The 18,865-nt window shown below is 50.1% G+C and overlaps 1 protein-coding gene across 1 annotated transcript in view; it reads left to right on the top strand.

Moving 5' to 3' along the window:
- The first annotated feature begins 329 nt into the window (after positions 1 to 329).
- GFOD1 (glucose-fructose oxidoreductase domain containing 1) overlaps positions 330 to 18,865 on the top strand; it is a 109,194-nt gene continuing 90,658 nt past the window's right edge. The window contains exon 1 of the mRNA XM_034985696.1: positions 330 to 1,312. Within this exon, the coding sequence (XP_034841587.1) occupies positions 1,060 to 1,312 (253 nt within the window). The 5' untranslated portion in view covers positions 330 to 1,059. The remainder of the gene's footprint in view (positions 1,313 to 18,865) is intronic.

Raw genomic sequence — 18,865 nt, 5'->3', positions numbered from 1 at the left:
CCCGGGCCGGGTTGCCCACCGCCCGCTTCCCAGGGATTGACGAGCCGCCCAGTAGGGCGCGCCCGGCCCCGGTGGATTTATTGGCCTGCTTGGGGCGGGGTTTGGGAAGAGGCGAGCAAGGGAAGGAGGTGAGGGCGAAGAAAGGGAAGGCGCGGAGGGGCCGGAGGCGCGCGGGGCGGGGCCGGGGAGGAGCCGGGCTGGGTTCCTGGGCCCCGCGCGGCGCGCACCGGGAGCCCGCGGCGGCGGGGGCGGGGGCGGCGCGCGGCGGCCAATGGCGCGCGGCGCTGCGGCGGGGGCGGTGCAGGAGCCCCCGGCTGCTGACAGCCAAACTCACCAACTCCGCCCTCGTCCCCGCGGGATCCCGGAGCCCGAGCCGGCCTGGGGCCGAGGCCGCCCGAGCCGCGCTGCGAGCGAACATGGCAGCAGAATGAGAAGGCTGGCGCCGGGTCGTGGCCGCCGGCGCCGCGCTGCAGCTCGAGATCCGCGCCCGGCGCCCTCCGAGCCGCGTGTTTAGCCGGCCTCCTGGTGGCCGCTGGATTATTTCATTCGGAGCCGAGGGCTGGCGAGCAAGGGGACCCCGCAGCCGCGCGGTCCGTGCTCTGGCTGGGTGTAGAGGCTCGTGCGTGCGAGTCGCCGGCTGCGGAAACCACGCGGGAGAGAGCGGGTCCCGGGCTGCGGCGGCGCGGACGCGGGGATGAGCCGGCCATGGGGCGGCCTCGGCGGGGCTCGCGGAGCCGGCCGGCGCTGCGGCGGGGGCGCTGCCTGAGCCGGGGCTCCGCGGGGCTTCGGGGCCTCGGACGCCCCGGGGGGGTCCCTGCCACCGCCCCCGGGAGGGACGAGAGCCCCGCGTGGCGGACACTGCAGCAGACGCCGTACTGAGGCGCCCCGAGCCTGCTCCGCCTGCAGCTCGGTGCGCCCTCGGCACCCGGGCGCCTTGCCCGGGGCACGGGCGGCTGGCGCACCGCGGCGAGCCGGGTGCAGGACTGGCTAGAGGGGTGTGTGTGAGCGTGTTCGATTGGAGATCTGAGCTATAGCAGAACCCGGCGGACCAGAGCAGCCATGCTGCCCGGGGTGGGCGTGTTCGGCACCAGCCTCACGGCCCGTGTCATCATCCCGCTGCTGAAAGATGAGGGCTTCGCGGTGAAGGCGCTGTGGGGCCGCACGCAAGAGGAAGCCGAGGAGCTGGCCAAGGAGATGAGCGTCCCCTTCTACACCAGCCGCATTGACGAGGTGCTGCTGCATCAGGACGTGGACTTGGTGTGCATCAACCTGCCGCCGCCCCTCACCAGGCAGATCGCTGTCAAAACCCTGGGTGAGCGACCCCTCTCCCCTCCAGCCCCTTTCCTCCCCTGCTGCTTTTCTGCTCTCGCCCCCTCTGCATCCCAGAGGCTTACGAGGCATCTACGCCGGGCCCTGGGACCTGAGATGCCCCATGCTACTCGGAGCTCCCTCCTTCCTCCTCCCCGGCCTTCCCTGCCTCTGCGCTTCTTCTCTCCTCCCTTCTGGCACCACCTGGACGCGCCTTCCCACGTGCGTGGCGCGGAGGCTGGAGGAGGCGTGTGTGTTCCGGGGCTGGCGACGAGGCGGATCAGATGCTGAGGACCGGGCGCGAGCTGCTCTCAGGAAGAGAAAACTAAGTCCCCAGCTGTGCCTGTAGGGCCCCGAGTATGTGCGTGGGTGCGCGCCTGTGAGAGGCGAGTGCGCGCCCGGGAACGCGCGGATAAAGGGCCCCACACGTGGGGCGGGTTTTCCTGGGGGCGGTAGACTACCTGACGGGTAGCAGCCGCGGCGCCCTGCTAGGCCCGTTTGCTTCTTGCTGCTGTTAGTTTGGTGTGAGATTAGAACGTGACGTTCAGCTGGAATGATTGCGCCTTCGCCGTCGGCCGTGCATGGCGGGAGTGGTTGGATGGGGTGGGGGATGCCCTGGGACGTCTTCCAGGGGGTTCTGGGTTAGTAACCAACCGGTTTGGCAAAACCAGGGAGATTGAACTGTCGAGTGTGGCCGCTCGGGAATTGTCTTCTGCGTGGGTTTGAAATAATAGATGTTAAATTTCTCGGGGATGGGCGCAGTAGTTCCGGAGGCATGGGTGCTTTGTGTGGGAAAAGGCCCAACGCAACCAGTTTCACATGGGAGCATGCTGTAGTCCCTCCTTAATAACCGTCAGGAAAGTTCCCAGGCCTGATGTTGACAAGCAGGTTGGGAATGAGCTCACCGTCCCTCGCCATCCGGTCCCCCCACCTAACGCAAGCGGTCTGAACAATCCCAGAGCGCAGAGCATCGGCGTCCCTGCCATGCCCAGTGGAAAAAGGAGCGCATAGTTTGTCCATCAGCAGTTCTCGCACGTACCTAAGACAGTCCCAGGAATACTGCTCACTCCTTACTCTCCCAGGCAATGTAACACCCACCCTTGAAAGTTGGAATTCTTATTGATGAGGAAAGAGACAAATCTTATGGCACAGGACGCGACATTAAGAGTATAGGGCAAGAGCAGGTCCAGTACTCAGAAGCCAATCAATGGTAATATATGTCATTTTGGAAGCCATGTTTTATTTTTTAAAACTGGCCTGAATTTAGGGTAGGTGAAATGGACGTATATGTTAATTCTATCTTCAGAGACCTAAGACCAGAAGGTACAACTCTTTCTTCCTAGAAAACCATTTTTTATCAGCCCATTCTGCTCTTGACTCCGAGAAGGAGAAGGGAGAGAAGGGACATCTGATAGAATTCCTAAGGAGGCTGCCCAAGGCTGTCCGTCTGTTTTCATGTTCATTTTATTAAGTTTCTGACATCTGTTGCTTATTTTCTTTGGCCTTGAATTGAATGTCATTGACTTTTCTGTTTGATGTAATCTATATACTGGGTTGCTCACTTTTGTGCTTACAGTGGATCTGTGTATATCAGGCAGGTTATAACCATCCAAATGGCATAAATCTGTTAGGTCACTTTGTATTCAACAGGTCTGTCCTGAACTCTGTTTCTATAGAGAGCCCATGACTGGTCATATCAGAAAGACCTTGTAACATTGCTTTTCCCCACTATGGCAGCCCAGTCCTGCACGTCAGCAGCCCTAAGGCCTATCTCCAGGAAAGTGGCCATTCCGGGAACAAGGATGTTCCTATTTTCGGACCATCTCTTGTACTTTAGCCAAGAAAGCATTTGGGGGCTCTGGGTTGGAGAGAAGTGGTACAAATTACACATTTCTGGATACTTATTTTCAAAAATTCCTATGATTTTTTTTTCCTTGACAAGATTAACATTTGAAGTTACCTCTTCAAAACCAGGCAAGAGTCTTCAGAAATAGACCTAGTTTAATACTCATGACTAAGGACTAGGGTTTTGTTTATATTTTTGTAGTAAGTCTTGGGCTTTTTTTTTTTTTTTTTTAAACTCCTGGATTTTGCAGGTAATTTGAGATAGTTTGTGATTATAGAAAATGCGGGGGTCGTTGAATTTAGATGTGGCTGGACTTTTGTCTCATTCCCCAGTTCATCTTCACTGGAAAATGCCCAGAGGTCACTTTCAGATTGTATTTGTGAGTATGCAGCTGGGGAGTTGTCTTGGTGTGCTTTGCTGTCATGGTTAGAGGTCCAACACACACACACACACACACACACACACAACACAGGAAGTGAAACACCCCTAACAGTTATAGAGCTGGTTTGACCGTTGGGGGTTTATAGATGCTAGTGTTTGCCTGGAACTGAAACGAGCCAGTCTTGACCGATCCCGGTGAAGTGCCCTTCTTTTGGCCAAGGCCTGGCCTTTGAGCTGCTTGCCCAGCGATGGTGGGTGGTCTGCGGCCCTCCATCCATACTCATGACGGGTCTCTGGTCTGTCAAGGGGAGGGGCTGGTCTGGGCACCATCAAGGAATGACACTCGGAGTCAATGGAATCATAGATATCCTCCTTGAATTTCTAAAAATTCCCTTGAAATCCCTCCTTTGGTGAACTAGGCATTCGTCTGTTGTAGAGACTTTCTTCAGCTCTTTTGTACAATTTTTACAGTGCCCATGACGTGCCAGGCAATGTGGCAGGTGCTGTGTATAAAACACTTCCCTTCACAGTGAGACTGGCCCCCTAGCCTAGCCGGTAGCCTCATTTTACAAATGAGGCAACCTGAAATTCAGAGAGCTGAGCGGCCTTGCTCAGGGATGGATAGCCCGGGATATGAACCCACCCATCTGCCTCCCCAGAGTCCTTTCTTCCTGTTCCATCCCCTAAAGTTGCTTCTTGGCCTCAGTTCCTTCTCTCAGATCGAAGGAGCTCAGATGAGATCGTTGGCGCTCTCCTTTGTTCCTGTTCACCCCACGCGTGGAATCTGTTCTCTCTTGAATCTGTTCCTTTTTCTCCATCATCGCTCCCTCCCTGGAAGGAACGAGGCCCCTACCTCGGTCTCTGAGCGAGCTTGCTTGCCTGCCCCTCCTCACCACTGCCTCTCTCCATCTTCCACACTGCTGCCAGGCTTTCCTTGGAGAACCTCAGACTCAATCGTGTCACTGTGCCCCCCTTTCGTCACTTCTAGGAAGAGTCCCAACTTCTTGGCATGACAGGCAAGGGCCGGCCTGTGATGAGCCTTGCCCAGTCTCCTGTCCTGCTGGCTGTTCTGGAACCCCAAGGGCTTCAGCTAACCCCAGAACTCCTGGTGTTTCCTCGAACGGACCCTGTTTGATTATAGGTCCGTGCCTCTGCCTTGTGTTTGTGATGGATGCCTGTCCACCCTGCAAGACTCGGCCCCGGGGTTGCCTCCTCCCTGAAGTCTCCCACTTTCTCAGTCTCGCCCCTCACATACCCGCCTGGGGTCTCAGCACCAAAGGCTGCTCCCATCTTTTCTTGAACCTATTTTAGTGCATTTGTGTAAAAGTTAAGTTTTATTTAGTTATTTTGAATAGGTCATATATATATCCACGTGGTGTAAATTGGAAATACTATAAAAGTGCACAGTGAAGGGTAAGTATCCACTAGTCCCTGTTCTTCAGCTAGAGGCAGTCCCAGGTTGTTTTTTTTTGTTTTGTTTTGTTTTGTTTTAATGTCTCCTTTTGAAGATTTTGCTAGGTATGTACTGGCAAATATGTGAGCATTTTTTAAATCTTTTTTACATAGTTGGTAACATCTCATACACACTGTCATATACCTTGCTTTTGTCACGCAGCAGTATTATCTTGAGAAGAATTTATGTATACACTCACACACACATCTTTATGTATATAAAAAAACAGCACGCGAAGGTATCCATGTTCTTAGTTTTTGCTGTATAGTATTTCATTGGACTAATCAAAATTTATTTAACCAGTTCCCTATTACTCTGCATTTAGGTTGTTTTCCCAGTCTTTTGCTTCTACAAACGTGTAATGAATAACCTAGAACCCATGTCCGTTTGCACACACGCCAGTCAGTGCGCTTGTAGGGTCAGTCTGTGAGCTGCCGGTCAAAAAGTATGTGCTCATTTCCTTTAACAAAGATGTTGCCAGATTAACCGGCCCCTGAAATGACACCGCTGTTTGTCGATTTCCTTGTGCGCCTCGCTCTGCCTTGACTGCCCCGTGCCTGAAGGCAGCCAGGATGGGCTCACTCACCTTAGTATTCAGAGCAGTACAGCTCCCAGCCAGCCTTTGGGGTCAGTCAAGACCTGTGTCTGATTTGTCCTCCCGCACCCAGACTACGCAATGAGCCACCCGCTGCCTCCCTAGGTCCACTCCTGTTCCTTATCCAGTCTGGTCTCTGAACAACGGGAGAGTGGCATACATACACATACATGGCGCTATGTCATTCCCTGCTCAGAGGCTCTCAGCGGTTCCCCTGGCACTTGGAGCAACATTCAGGGGTTTTTTTGGCCTAAACTGGCTCTGCCTAGCAATGCCTGTCACCTCTTTGGTGACCGTATACCCTCCCTGACCCTCCAGCTACTTGGGCCTTTTTACTCAAACACAGCAGCCCCTTTCCGGACTCTGGGCCTTTGCAAACTGGCTTTTCCCTCTGCCTGGAGGGTTCCCCCTCACTCCTCTGAAGGGCTAGCTCATTCTCACTTTCAAGTTTCAGCTCAGATGTTCTGTCAGGAGGGATGTCAGGGTTCTGGTCCTCGCCTCCCAACCAAAAGTTCCTTTTGCCCACTTCTCAATCATACCCCTGCAGCCTCTGCCTGTTCTGGGTAGTGCTATCGCTGTTTGTGATGACCTCTTTCATTCGTTTGCTTGTCCTCTTGTTTGCTGTTTGTGTCCCGAACAGGAAAGAAAGTTCTTGGAGGTGGGGCCTGTGCCTGCTCTGCTCACCAGGGTGGCCTTATCTCCCCTGGACAGTGCCAAGTGCTGAGTCACCCAGTAGGCACACTAAATATTTGCTAAATGACGAATGAATGCCTTTTCAATGAATGAATGGATGCTCGGGGGAAGGCAAACGATTATCAACAGGATGGGTCCATCAGGGGCGCCTGGGTGGCTCAGATGGTTAAGCGTCTGCCTTCGGCTCAGGTCATGGTCCCAGGGTCCTGGGATCGAGTCCTGCATCGGGCTCCCTGCTCCTTGGGAGCCTGCTTCTCCCTCTGCCTCTCTCTCTCTCTGTCTCTCATGAATAAATAAATAAAATCTTTAAAAAAAAAAAAAAAAAAAAAGGATGGGTCCATCAATTGGTAACATTTTGTCCTGCGTGCTGTAGCCCAGTGCCCCTCAGACATTCACACACGGGCTCATCTCCCCGGCGGGGGGGTGGGGGGTGGGGGGGAAGGGGGAAGATCTTGCCAAAATGCAGATTCCAGGGCGGGACCCAGGATTGAGAATTTCTCTCCAGTTCCCAGGCTCTGTGCCTGCGGCATCAGCCAGACACAGAGATGTGATGGTGTTCTCCCGGGAAAACAAGACCAACCCTGCCGTGAATAATTAACCTGACGGCGGCACTGTGTTAAAATACCTGTTGGCCTTTGTGTGTGATGGGACAACATCTGTTTTTTGTGTTCCCTGCCCTAGTTTTTGGAGACCGTAGTGCAGACTCTCTGGGGGAAAGCCCTCTCCGTGGGAGGGCAGGCTCCTTCGGGATGGGGAATAAGGCTGTAGGGTCTCGCTGAGCTTTGGCTGTATGCACACTGATTGATCCTGCCCAGACTTGTTTGGCATCCTCAGCTGAGGACCTGGGGCACCGTGCCCTTCCCTGCCCTACTGCGGAGTGTGTGCAGTTGCCCATGGTGGAGAAGGGGTTCTGGAACAGGGGTGGGTAGGAACCAGGAGGAAGCAGGGCTGGGAGGATGGTGTGGTTGCCTCACAGACAGAGAGATCGGGCTGGAGATGATCAAACATCCTTGTTGGACTTGGTAGTAGTAACCATTCTGGAGTCCCAGCTCCCCCTTGACATCTCTTCTGGATGTTTTTCTCTCCGAAGACTGTGTGGAAGAGGCAGTTGTGTTTTTCTCCCCGGGTTTGTGCCGCTGAGCACGGAGGGAAATGGTTTTGGTCTGTCAGCTTGGTGTAGGGTCAAGGAAGCTCCGGAGCATTATGTAAATGGAAGAAATGATTGTGTATTGTTAGGAAAAGTCAAGCACCACCAGTCTCATTTCATCTAACTGAAATTAGGTGCAGTTGAGTGATTCTTTTGTTGATGATATCTGGCTTTGAAAATGTACAAGTGAGAAGGAGCCATATTAAGAGATTGGACATTTTGATCCTGAAACTGGGGAAGAACCAAAAAAAAAAAAAAAAATGGTGGAAGTAGGGGTGCCTGGGTGGTTCAGTGGGTTCAGCATCTGCCTTCAGCTCAGGTCATGATCTCAGGGTCTTGGGATCGAGCCCCGTGTCAGGCTCCCTGCTCGGCGGGAAGCCTGCTTCTCCCTCTGCCTTTGCCCCTACCCCTGCTCGTGCTCACGCTCGCTCTCTCAAATAAATAAAATCTTAAAAAAAGAAGTGGTGGAAGTAAATAGCATGTTTTAAGGGTTGCACCAAGAAGGAAATACATTGGCAGTTAGTTACATATTTTGATTCAGGGTAATCATGGCCCGTCATTATAGATGATGTTGTGATTCACAGACCCGTTGATGATAGAAAAGCTTAGCAGGTCACAACCGTGTAGCCATCCCCGCTGAGCCTCAGTTTTCCGATCAATAAAATGGAGTTAAAGATACTATGATATAAGGTTGGTATGACAATTAAAATGAGAGGGGGTGTGTAAAGACTTAGCCACCGCCCCCTCCCCCTGGAGCTATCTGTATAAGTTCAATCAATATTATTCTACTTCACCTTGAGGTGATAAATTCTTTAGCCTGTTCCAAATGGTACTTTTGAAGATTTGTTTTTCGTATATTTTAGAGATGATTCCCTCTTGCCAGATTCAGAAAATACAGTTAAAAGGTTTTTAAAATTTTTATATATTTATTTATTAAAAGATTTATTTATTTATTTAGAGAGAACAGGGGGAGGGGCAGAGGGAGAGGAGAGTCTCAAGCAGACTCTCCACTGAGCGTGGAGCCTGACGTGGGGCTCGATCCCACCACCCTGAGATCATGACCTGAGCTGAAACCAGGAGCTGGATACTTAACCCACTGAGCCACCTAGGCGCCCCCCCTTTTTTTAATTTTTATTTTTTAAAGGGAATGTGCATATGCCAAGCTTCAGATGTGGGATTTGCTGAGAATCTAGTACTTGCCTCAGGGATACATGATCTAGAAGGTGCTGATGGTGTTCCCAGGAATGCACCACGCTCCTGTGAGGATTTATCATTACCTGTGAGAAGGATGCAGGGCCCTCCATGGAACTCAGAGGCAGGGATGTAGCTGAGGCTTCAGTAGGTGCCTGGAAACTCTGAACCCCTAGAATTTTATCATTCTGTGCTATTCTGTCTGTGTGTGGGCCTCATCACCCATCCCTCTTTAGACCGGGGCCCGTGTGCTGGAAGGAACTCCCAAATACAAATATTACCAGTTTAGCCCCCCCACCCTCCAGCCCCCACTCCCAATTGTTCCTGCTTGTGTCTGATGCTTTCTCCCGGCTCAGTCTTTTTGGAGGTTATCTGATAACGTGGGGGGGTTCATCACAAAATGCCGTGTGGACCCTCTACTGCAGGGAAGTGGGGCTGGAGGGTTTAGGAGTGATCATCCCCAGCTGGGCCGCACTCCCAAAAGGTGCCAATGACGAAAACACAGACTTGGTTGAAGATTTTACAAAAGTAGACCTTTCTGGATTGTGTAGGTTCTTTATATACTGTCTTCAACTACACATTTGGCATTTTGCCGCTTTTATAGTGACCACAGTAAAACAGTAGAAAGAAAAGATATATGTGACGATAAAATGATGCCAACCTTGTCGTCATTATTACTACATTTAGGGTGTCTCTGTTGGTAAGATATGGGATGGGTAAGTAGATGAACGTAACTGGCTCTGTGGAGTTTTATGGTCCAGCCCCTCTTGCTTGCGTGCTGGCTGAGGACCTTGGTGAGGCAGAGACCCTTTGTGCACAAGCATTAGGGTAGGGCCTCCAAGGAGTCAGGAGTCAGTCAGGAAAAAGACTGAGGTCCTGAGGAAGAGGAATTTCTACCTTCAGATTGCCTTCACACTGGAAACTGCAACATCAACCCTTCCCTGGGTCTCCAGCCTGCTGGCCTGCCTCGCAAATTTTGGACTTGTCTGGCCCCATAATTGCATGAGCCAATTCCTTAAAAATAAACCTACCCTGCTTTCACTCACCCGCCCATGGTCTCTCTCCCCGTCCTCTCCCCCTCTCTCCTCCTCCCTCCTCCTCCCCCTCCTTTCCCCTCTCCCCCTCTTTTCCCCCCTCTGCCCTCTCCCCTGTCTCCCCACTCCTCTCTCCCTCCCTCCCCCCTCCCCCTCCCCCATTCCCTACTCTCCATCTCCTCCTCTGCCTCCTCCTCCTCCCTCCCTTCCCTTCTCCTCTCTCTTTCTCTCTCCCTTTCTTTCTCCCTCTCCCCACACATCCACCCACCCACCGCTCCCTACTCGTTCAGTTTCTCTGGAGCACCCTGATAAATCCACATTTTGCCTGGATCAAGGCCACCTGGCCAGGCAAGCTGGGCAGAAACGGACCTGGCAGGCATGTCACACAAGTGTGGGTCTGGCAAGTCTTGTTGGTGTGGAAGCTGCTCCCTGGAGTTCAGCTGGTGAGTGTGGGTCCCTAGGAGAGCGCGCTCTGAGCATCTTCCCCTAAAGCAGGAAGACCTTGAAGGCAAAAGATCTTTTGGGTTCAGACTCAACCAAGGGGGGATGTTCCGGGGAAAAGGCTTTAAAATCCTCACACTGAGACCCACATGGACCCTTTACCCTGACCAATTCTGCATCTGTCAACAGGGCTTTGGGGAAGCTTGCTTCTCAGGTTTAAGCAAGCAAGGACGCCTTGGAGTTTAGATTTCCCTTGAGAATTGTTAACGCCCTGTGGAGTATTTAAAAAAAATGCCGAAAAAAATAACTTCACATTAAAATGATATGACTTTGTTTTTAAAATTTCTAATTTCCAACTGTAATAGTTTTTATGGTACTGAGAGGCTCTTTTAGCCAGTATAATATGCAAAAACCGAAGCCATAGAGTTTTGATGCCCCACTTAAGTTGGTTTGTAGCTTTAGCATTGCTTTTTGCTTTATTGAGATAAACTTTACGTATCATAAGATTTACCTGTTGAGATTCACTGATTTCTGTAAATGTATATAGTTGTGTAAAAAGTTTTAGAATATTTCCAACATCCCCAAAAGTTTCCTCCTCCCTGTTTGCAGCCAGCCCCCATTCCTGCTCCAAGCCCCAGGCAGCCATGCATGTGGTCCCTATCGTTTTGCTTTTCCTAGAAATCTCATATAAATGAAATCCTATAATATGTAGTCTTTTGTGTCTGGCTTCTTTCACTGAGCATGTTTTTTTTTTTTTTTTTAAAGATTTTATTTATTTATTTGACACAGAGAGAGCACAAGCAGAGGGGGGGAGTGTTGGCAGAGGGAGAGGGAGAAGCGGGCTCCCTGCTGAGCAAGGAGCCCCATGCAGGACTTGATCCCAGGACCCTGGGATCGTGACCTGAGCTGAAGGCAGACACTTAACCGGCTGAGCCACCCAGGCACCCTTCACTTAGCATGTTTTTGATGTTCATCCACATTGCTGCATCTGTCAGAAATTCATTCCTTTTTTATTGCCAAGTAATATTCTGTTGTGTGGATATACCACAGTTTGTTTATCCATTCGCCATTTGGATGTTTATATTGTTTCCAGCTTTTAGCTGTTTTGAATAATGCTGCTATGAACATTTATATCCAAGTCTTTTGTAGACCTATGCTTTCACTTCTCTTGGATAGCTCTCTAAGAGTGAAATTGCTGGGTTGTATGGTATGTATGTATTTACCTTTTTAACTAACTGCCAGACTGCTTTCTGAGGCAGCTATACCCATCCCACTCTTGGTTTCGGCTCCAGTCGTGATCTCAAGGTCAAGGTCAGCGCTGAGTCTGCTTGAGACTCTCCCTCTCTCTCCCTCTGCCCCTCCCCCGCTCGAGCACTCCCTCTCTCTCTATCTCAAATAAATAAATAAAAAAAAATTGAAATAGCTGTACGATTATATATTCCTACCACCTATGTAGGAATGTTCTAATTTCTCTACACCATCACCAGCATTTGGTATTGTCAGCCTTTTTTTAAAAGATTTTATTTATTTGAGACACAGAGAAAGAGAAAACACAAGCGAGGGGGAAGGGCAGAGAGAGAGGGAGAAGCAGGCTCCCAGCGGAGCAGGGAGCTGGATGCGGGGCTCGATCCCAGGACCCTGGGATCATGACCTGAGCCGAAGGCAGACGCTTAACGGACTGAGCCACCCAGGTGCCCCATTGTCAGCCTTTTTGAGTATAGTCACTATTATGTTAGTGTGTAGTGCGATCTCATTATGATTTTGATTTGCATTTCCCTAATGACAAATGATGTAGAGTACCGTATCTTGTGCTTCATAGCCAGTCATATATCTTCACATTTCTTGAGCAGTTTTAAATTGGGTTGTCTTCTTCTTACTGAATTATAAGCATTGGTTTTTGTGATTTTGTTGTGTTGTTCGGATTTTTGGGTTTTCAAATACTTCCCTTTATTTTTGATTTTGGAACTAGATGCAGCTGAACAAATTCTCCAGCCCAAGTAAAATTAGCTTTGCCAAATATTCATTGAAATGGTTCATTATTTAGAAAAGCGAGACGGCCATGTGAGCGGATACTGACATCCCGGACACCAGCATTGCCCTGGGCCTTGATAAATGCACTGAACATTCTTTATGGGACAGTTCCAATTTGAAGATTATCCGAGGTGGTCCAGGATCTTTCAGTCACTTCTTCTGCCCAGTGTCTGGAGGCTGTTTCTCTTCTTTCTTTATTTTTATTTAATAAATGTGTTTGAATGCCTGTAGCCCCGAGTTGGCTGAGGGTAGCAATGCCCCAGATAGTAAGATACGGTCTATGGTCTTTGTTCTTGACAGAAGATAAGCATATGCAAACACATGACAATGCAATAAAGTATACCATTAAGCCCAGAGTGAATTGCGATACCGTAAGGCCGGGAAGTATTTGCTTATGGCAATTAAATAACCCCAAAATAGCAGTGTTGGATTAAGGGTTCAGTCACTGGGGAGCTTCCCCATGCCAATCCACAAAGGGTACTAAAACGAAGGAGAAAAAATAGAAAACAACAACAACAACAAACAGAGACTTCCCCTTACAAAAGTGTTATATGTGTGAATGAGAGACTTGCACGAAAGTGAGATCTGGAAGGGGCTTCCTCTGGTAGGTGGTGAAGTGTCACTGGGTTGTCTTCTAGAAGGGCTGGATCTAGAGGCTGGTTAAAAAGTCCGCTGCTGAGCCTTTTGTTTTGCTGACTGGGGAACTTGGGTTTGAGGTTAGAGATAAAATGTGCAGGGCCTGTGAGGAAAGGCAGTAGGAGTTCCTGAGGAGGTGGCCCTGCAGCTAATGCATCCTGCCTGAAAGCAGAGGGAAGAGGACTCCCTGAGGGCCGGATTGGTCCAGGAAGACCTTCTGGAGGAGGTGGGACTTATACTGGATCCAGAGGGGCGGGGGGGGGGGGCGGATTTAAATAATTATGAAGGAAGATATAGAAAGTTCTATGGTATAAAATCCTTTTCAAGGAACCACTTGGTTCTGGAGCAACACTGAGGAAAATTGTGTTTCCTATGACTGACCACTTAGGACAAAGTTAGAGTAGCTTAAGAATGTACAAAATTAAAAAAAAAAAAATGTTCTTATCTAGAATAAAAATTCTTTTTCTTGGTCGGCAGATCACCCCCCCCACACACACACACCATCAGCAGTAAATTCCACTTAAATCTTTCTCTCCCCTCAATTCCAAATGGTGACAGTCACAGATGACACAGCTCTGGGGTAGGCAAAGGATCCAGCTTGCAGGATCATTGGAAAGAACCCCTTGAGAGGAGCACAAATGGCCGCCTTATAGGGTGTGAAAAGAGCTGCAAAAATCCATTCAGCGAGAGACATTGTAAAGACAAAAGCTCCTTGTGTGATGGAGTCGGGGCCATGCTGTGGTGGAGAGTGGGGTCAGCTGAGGAGAGGGGGAGCCTGCTCAGTTTCTGGTTTTGTAACTCGCATCCCTGTGTGATAGTCAAACCCCTTACGGTACAAGGGTCAGTGCTGGGGTGGGGCTGTGATTCACTGTAAGAGAAAGGATAAGAGGATCTCCTTGGAGAAGGACACTCAGTGCTTGACATGCTGAGGGGCTTGTCACTTCAGGAGCCCAGAGCTCCTATGGTTGGGAGGCTCCTGCAGGGTAGCCTGCTGTCCAGGGGAGATGGTATTAGGGAAAGGCCACAGTGGTGGGATGGATGGTTAGTTCTTGACCTGGGATCCAGTAGCTGGTCACCAAGGCCTTGCTAGGTGAGTGCACTGGCTAGGCTTCTAGAACGTCTCCACAGGGGCACCTGGGTAGCTCAGTCGGTTAAGCCTCTGACTCCTGGTTTCAGCTCAGGTCATGATCTCAGGGTCATGGGATTGAGCCCCACATCGACCTTTGTGCTCAGCATGGCGTGTGCTTGAGATTCTGTCTCTCTCCCTCTGCCCCTCGCCCTGCTTGTGCTCACGCTCTCTCTCAAATAAATGAATGAATGAATAAATAAATAAAATCTAAAAAAAAAAATAAAACATCTCCACAGGTGACACACTGTATCTTCATTGCTTTATTTCAAAAGGAACAGATCCCTGTTGAATTTGGTGTCGTCCTGTAGAAAGTAAAGTGAGGCTCCCGAATGCTTTTTTCATCAGTGACAAAGTTGACCAGTTTTAAGAAGCTGCCGGGTCACTCTGCTTGGAGCTGGGTCCTGGTCTTGCCACATTCTGTATGGCCATGGACCCTCCACTTAACTCTTCTGAGCCTCAGTTTCGTCATCTGTAAAGCAGAGTTAATCAAAGTACCTGACTCAGTTGACTGAAAGTGAGTCCCCAATAATCATTGAGAATCTTGCTTCATCAGAACTTACTATAGTGAGCTACTTAGTATCTATTCACTCTTCCCTTGAGCGATACTTATTGAGTACCATCCATATACCTGGCACTGTCTAGTTCTGTGCTTTGCAATATAGTAGTCATTAGCTACACTCGTGTGTGGCTCTTTACATTTACACATGTTAAAACTAAATAAGATGAGCAATTCAGTTCCTCAGATGCCCTGGCCACATTTCAAGTGCTCAAAGTTCACATGTGGCCGGTTGGTGGCTTCCATATTGGATGGTGCCTCACAGAACATATCCCTAATTGCAGAAAGTTCTAGCGGACGGTGCTGATCTCCAGGCTGGGATTTAGCAGTGAACATAGCACTCATTTATGCTTGATCTAGATGTGGATTCTTTTTTTTTTTTTTTTTAAGATTTTATTTATTTATTTAGAGAGCAAGCACACGAGGAGGAGGGAGGGGCAGAGGGAAAAGGAGAGAATCCTCAAGCAGATTTCCAGCTGAGTGTGGAGCTGGAGTCCCATGCAGGGCTCCATCCCAGGACCCTGAGATCATGACCTGAGCTGAAACCAAGAGTTGGACGCTTAACCAACTGAGCCACCCAGGCGCCCCTAGACGTGGATTCTTGAGACATGTAAACTTTTGGGCACATTTCCTTTTCTCCCGGGAATGGGATGATAGTCTACACGGTGGGTAATTACTCTCATGAGTAATTAGTAGAAGCTTAATAAGGTAAGGGTGTGACCTTCTCTATTTATTAGTAAGGACTCTAACAAGAAGGAGATATGCTGGCTGTGGAAAGTTTCCTGAAATCCCCATTAGAGGCTGGCAGTGAGTAAGCAATGATAATTGATAAATGATACCCCTGCCCACCTGGGGGTCATCACAGGTACTTTGGGCAGCAGATGGCCCCAATGAGGCTGGAGTGAGGCCAGGGCAGGAATGCAGTCTTGGCTCCCAGCAGATGCTTCCTTAGCCCTCGCAGCAACCTTGGGAGGTTTTCCCTCATTTTGGCCGATGTAGAGCTCAAAGCAGAGAGAAGCACAAGAGGGCAGGAGGGAAGGGACTCGCAGCAGGCGTGGTGATCCTACAAGAACGTAGAACACTCTTGCAGCCAGTTCCTGAGGGCCAGCTTTGGGGAAGAACCCCGACTTCACGGGAAGGTTGCTTTCTCCTGCCAGCATAGTGGAGGAGATGGGGTTTCCGCCCGAATGCCTCCTCTTTCCATTCCCCCTGTCCTTCCCTGCATCTAAGGGGAAAGGTTAAAGGAGTACTAATGCATGAAGCTTCAGAAAATAGGTAATTCCGATTTTCTAGTTATTATTGCCCCCCCCCTTCAAGTCCCATTCACTTTGTGAAAGCAGTACCCATTTGTGTGAGCATTGCTTGGGGGCACTGGGACTTCGGATGTTCCAGCCAGTGGGAGCTGGGAGGGAGAGGTGAGTGGGCCTTGGTGAGGGTGTGGGCAAGTGCATGCGCAGTGCGCCTCCCGCCAACCGGCGCTTGCCTGAAATCAAGGGCAAGGCAGGGATTTGAGATGACTTGTTCCTGAAATTTGTCATCGACAGCCCCTCTCATTTCCCACATGAATATGAATAATCAGAAGTGGGCAGTGGAAAATGAGATTCTTTCCCCTGCTCTGTCTCTTCCCGTTTTCCAACAGAGCTGCCCCCCCCCCCCCAAGGAGGAAGAAGCAGCAGGTATAAACATTTAGGGGGAAAAAAATAATGCCACATGGTTCTCTTTGTCTAAACTTCTGCTCCTTCTAGCACCACCCACGTGGGACCTTTGTTTACACCGCACTGTGCTACTCTCAGAGAGTCCTGGGGGACAGGGTTAGAGCCCTCGGGGACGTGGCCTGTCTGACTTAATCTGCACAGCCGTTCACATCTAGGGCACAGAGGCTGCCTGGCTTTCCCCAGGAGGCGCAGGGCTGCCTCCGAGCTGCTTTGTCCGTGGAACTGAGACGAGGCTGCTTGTGCTTACCCGACGAGGTGGGGTGATTCCACAGGGGACATGCCCTAAGCAGCTGACACTGGCTTTTCTCCTTTTTGGCCCCCGCAGCCCAGTCAGGACGATCCTGGCAGGTGCGCTTGTCGCTTCCAGGTGCTGGGAAGCCGGTGGGATCAGCTACGTCCTCTGACAGCAGTCCCCTGCTTGGGTGTCCGTTTTCAAACTGGTCCAGCATTTGTATTCACCATCCATTTATTGGTGCCCACAATGTGTACGGTGGTATTCTAGACCGTGGGGGGTAAGAGGTCAGAGATGTATAAGAGAGGTTATCTACTATTGGACAAGCTTATAATCTATCCAGAACCTACCCATCACTTTTTTTTTCTCTTAATTCCAGGATAGGGACCTATCATCTTTGTTTTGTTTTGGTTTTTAAAGTAGGCTCCATGCCCAGTGTGGAGCCCAGTGTGGGGTTCGAACTCATGACCCTGGGATCAAGACCTGAGCCGAGATCAGATGTCAGAAGCTTGACTGACTGAGCCCCCCAGGCGCCCCGGTACGCATCACTTTTGAAATGGGAAGAGGACCTGACATTTTATCAAGCACTCCCTGCATACCAGGTCCAGAGTTAGGCACAGTATGGTGTCCTCTCATTCCCGCCAAAAGATTGAGGAAATACTCTTGTACGGTCTCCCCTTCTCTACTGATCTATAACTCATTGTTAAAAGAAGCCAACGATAAATGGCATGTTGTATTTTTCCATTTGTTCTGGTTGCTCTGGGCCGAGGGCGGTGTTTTCACCTGCAGACGTCCACTAGGGGTGTGACTGGTGGTCGCAGACACGGTGGCTTCTTTACTGTCCTGGAGAACCCTGGTAGGAGACACACAGGCTGACTCCCTCCCCCACATACTGGCTTCTGGGACGTCCCCACGCACCGGGCCCGGGTGTGTTTATTATTGTCACAGGGCCCTCGGTCACCAGCCCCAGGTATGCGGCGAGGTCTGTGTAATTCCACGGCTGACCTGTATTCGGAAAGCAGCTCCAGGGACCACAGTGGGAGGAGCAGGCAACACCACGGCCCGTTTTGCACACCTTGGACTTGATCTGCATGGCCCCCACATACTCCGACAAATCTGGTCCCATGATGGGCTTTGACTAAGTCCTTTTCCTGAGCAGCTGCTGTGAAAAGCAGAGAGACAGGAGGGAGGCAGGCTGGGTGATTTGTGTGCATGGTAGGCTACGCGGAGTAGCAGATGGGGAAAACTCCTGGCGGGCAGATCACCGAGACAGGCCTTGCAGGGACCCAGCTCCTGAGGCCCAAGGGAAACCGAGTCTCCGGGGAGTTGAGTGGCTTGTCAATGTTCACATGGTCTCCAGAGAGTGTTCCTTTTAGCTTCTCAGGTATTTACTCATTTGGGGCCCGAGTTTCTCCAACAGTGAGTAAAAATGGGAGGTTGCCTTCTGGGAAGCTCTCCTAAGGAAGTAACCTCAGATAATAACTATGCAGAAACCTGCACACATAGTAGTGTTTAGTGAAGCCTTATTTGTGTTACTGAAACACTAGGAAACGAACCTAAATCCACAGGAGGGAAACAGGAAAGTATGGCTAATACAGCTGATTAAATACTAAATAGACATTGAAATTATGTATGGGAAGACTGCAGCATTATGGGGATTTTTTATGATATGGGTAAAGAAAAAAGATACAGAAATCTTTCTTTCTTTCTTTTTTTAAAGATATTTATTTATTTGACAGAGAGAGACACAGGGAGAGAGGGAACACAAGCAGGGGGAGTGGGAGAGGGAGAAGCAGGCTTCCCGCGGAGCAGGGATCCCGATGTGGGGCTCAATCCTAGGACCCTGGGATCAGGACCTGAGCCGAAGGCAGATGCTTAACGACTGAGCCACCCAGGCGCCCCACAGAAATATTTCTATATCGTGATGGTGGCCTGTTGAAAGCACACACACATACACCCCTTCCCTCGCCTCCGAAAATTGAAATCTGGTAGATAATAAGCCAATATCCTAATGGTGGTTCTTTTGGGCTTATGGGATTATTTTTAAAAATTTGAACTTAATGGAAAAAAATGAATTTATTTAAAAAAAAAAAGAGACAGTAGCGTGGGGGAAAATAATTTGGTTGGGGTGGCTCTCCAGTTCTTACATCCTGCGATCCTTGGAATCTGGGACAGCTGTCCCCAGGCACGTGCAGACATTGGTGTAGAAGCAAAAATTAGTGCAGCCTTGGCCGAAGGGAAAAAGCAAGTCTTCTAGGAAGGGGAAACGGATATATAAAGGTCGAGGAGCTCTGCTGTTTTGCAGGGGGAGTAACTGGATATGACTCTGAATTTCGGGAGAAGCCATAGCCTCCTGGTTATAGGGTAATTCATTTATAATTCTAACTGTATACAGCCAAAACCCAAACGCGGCTGAAAAGGGCTGGTGCCGCCCCATTATTTCCCTATGTCTTCTGGACTTACCCCGGGGGTGGCAA

This window comes from Mirounga leonina, unplaced genomic scaffold, assembly GCF_011800145.1.
Source record: "Mirounga leonina isolate KUSES-001 unplaced genomic scaffold, KU_Mleo_1.0 Mir_366, whole genome shotgun sequence".
NCBI classification, from domain to species: domain Eukaryota; kingdom Metazoa; phylum Chordata; class Mammalia; order Carnivora; family Phocidae; genus Mirounga; species Mirounga leonina.
This window is presented reverse-complemented; position numbering and strand designations above follow the sequence as displayed.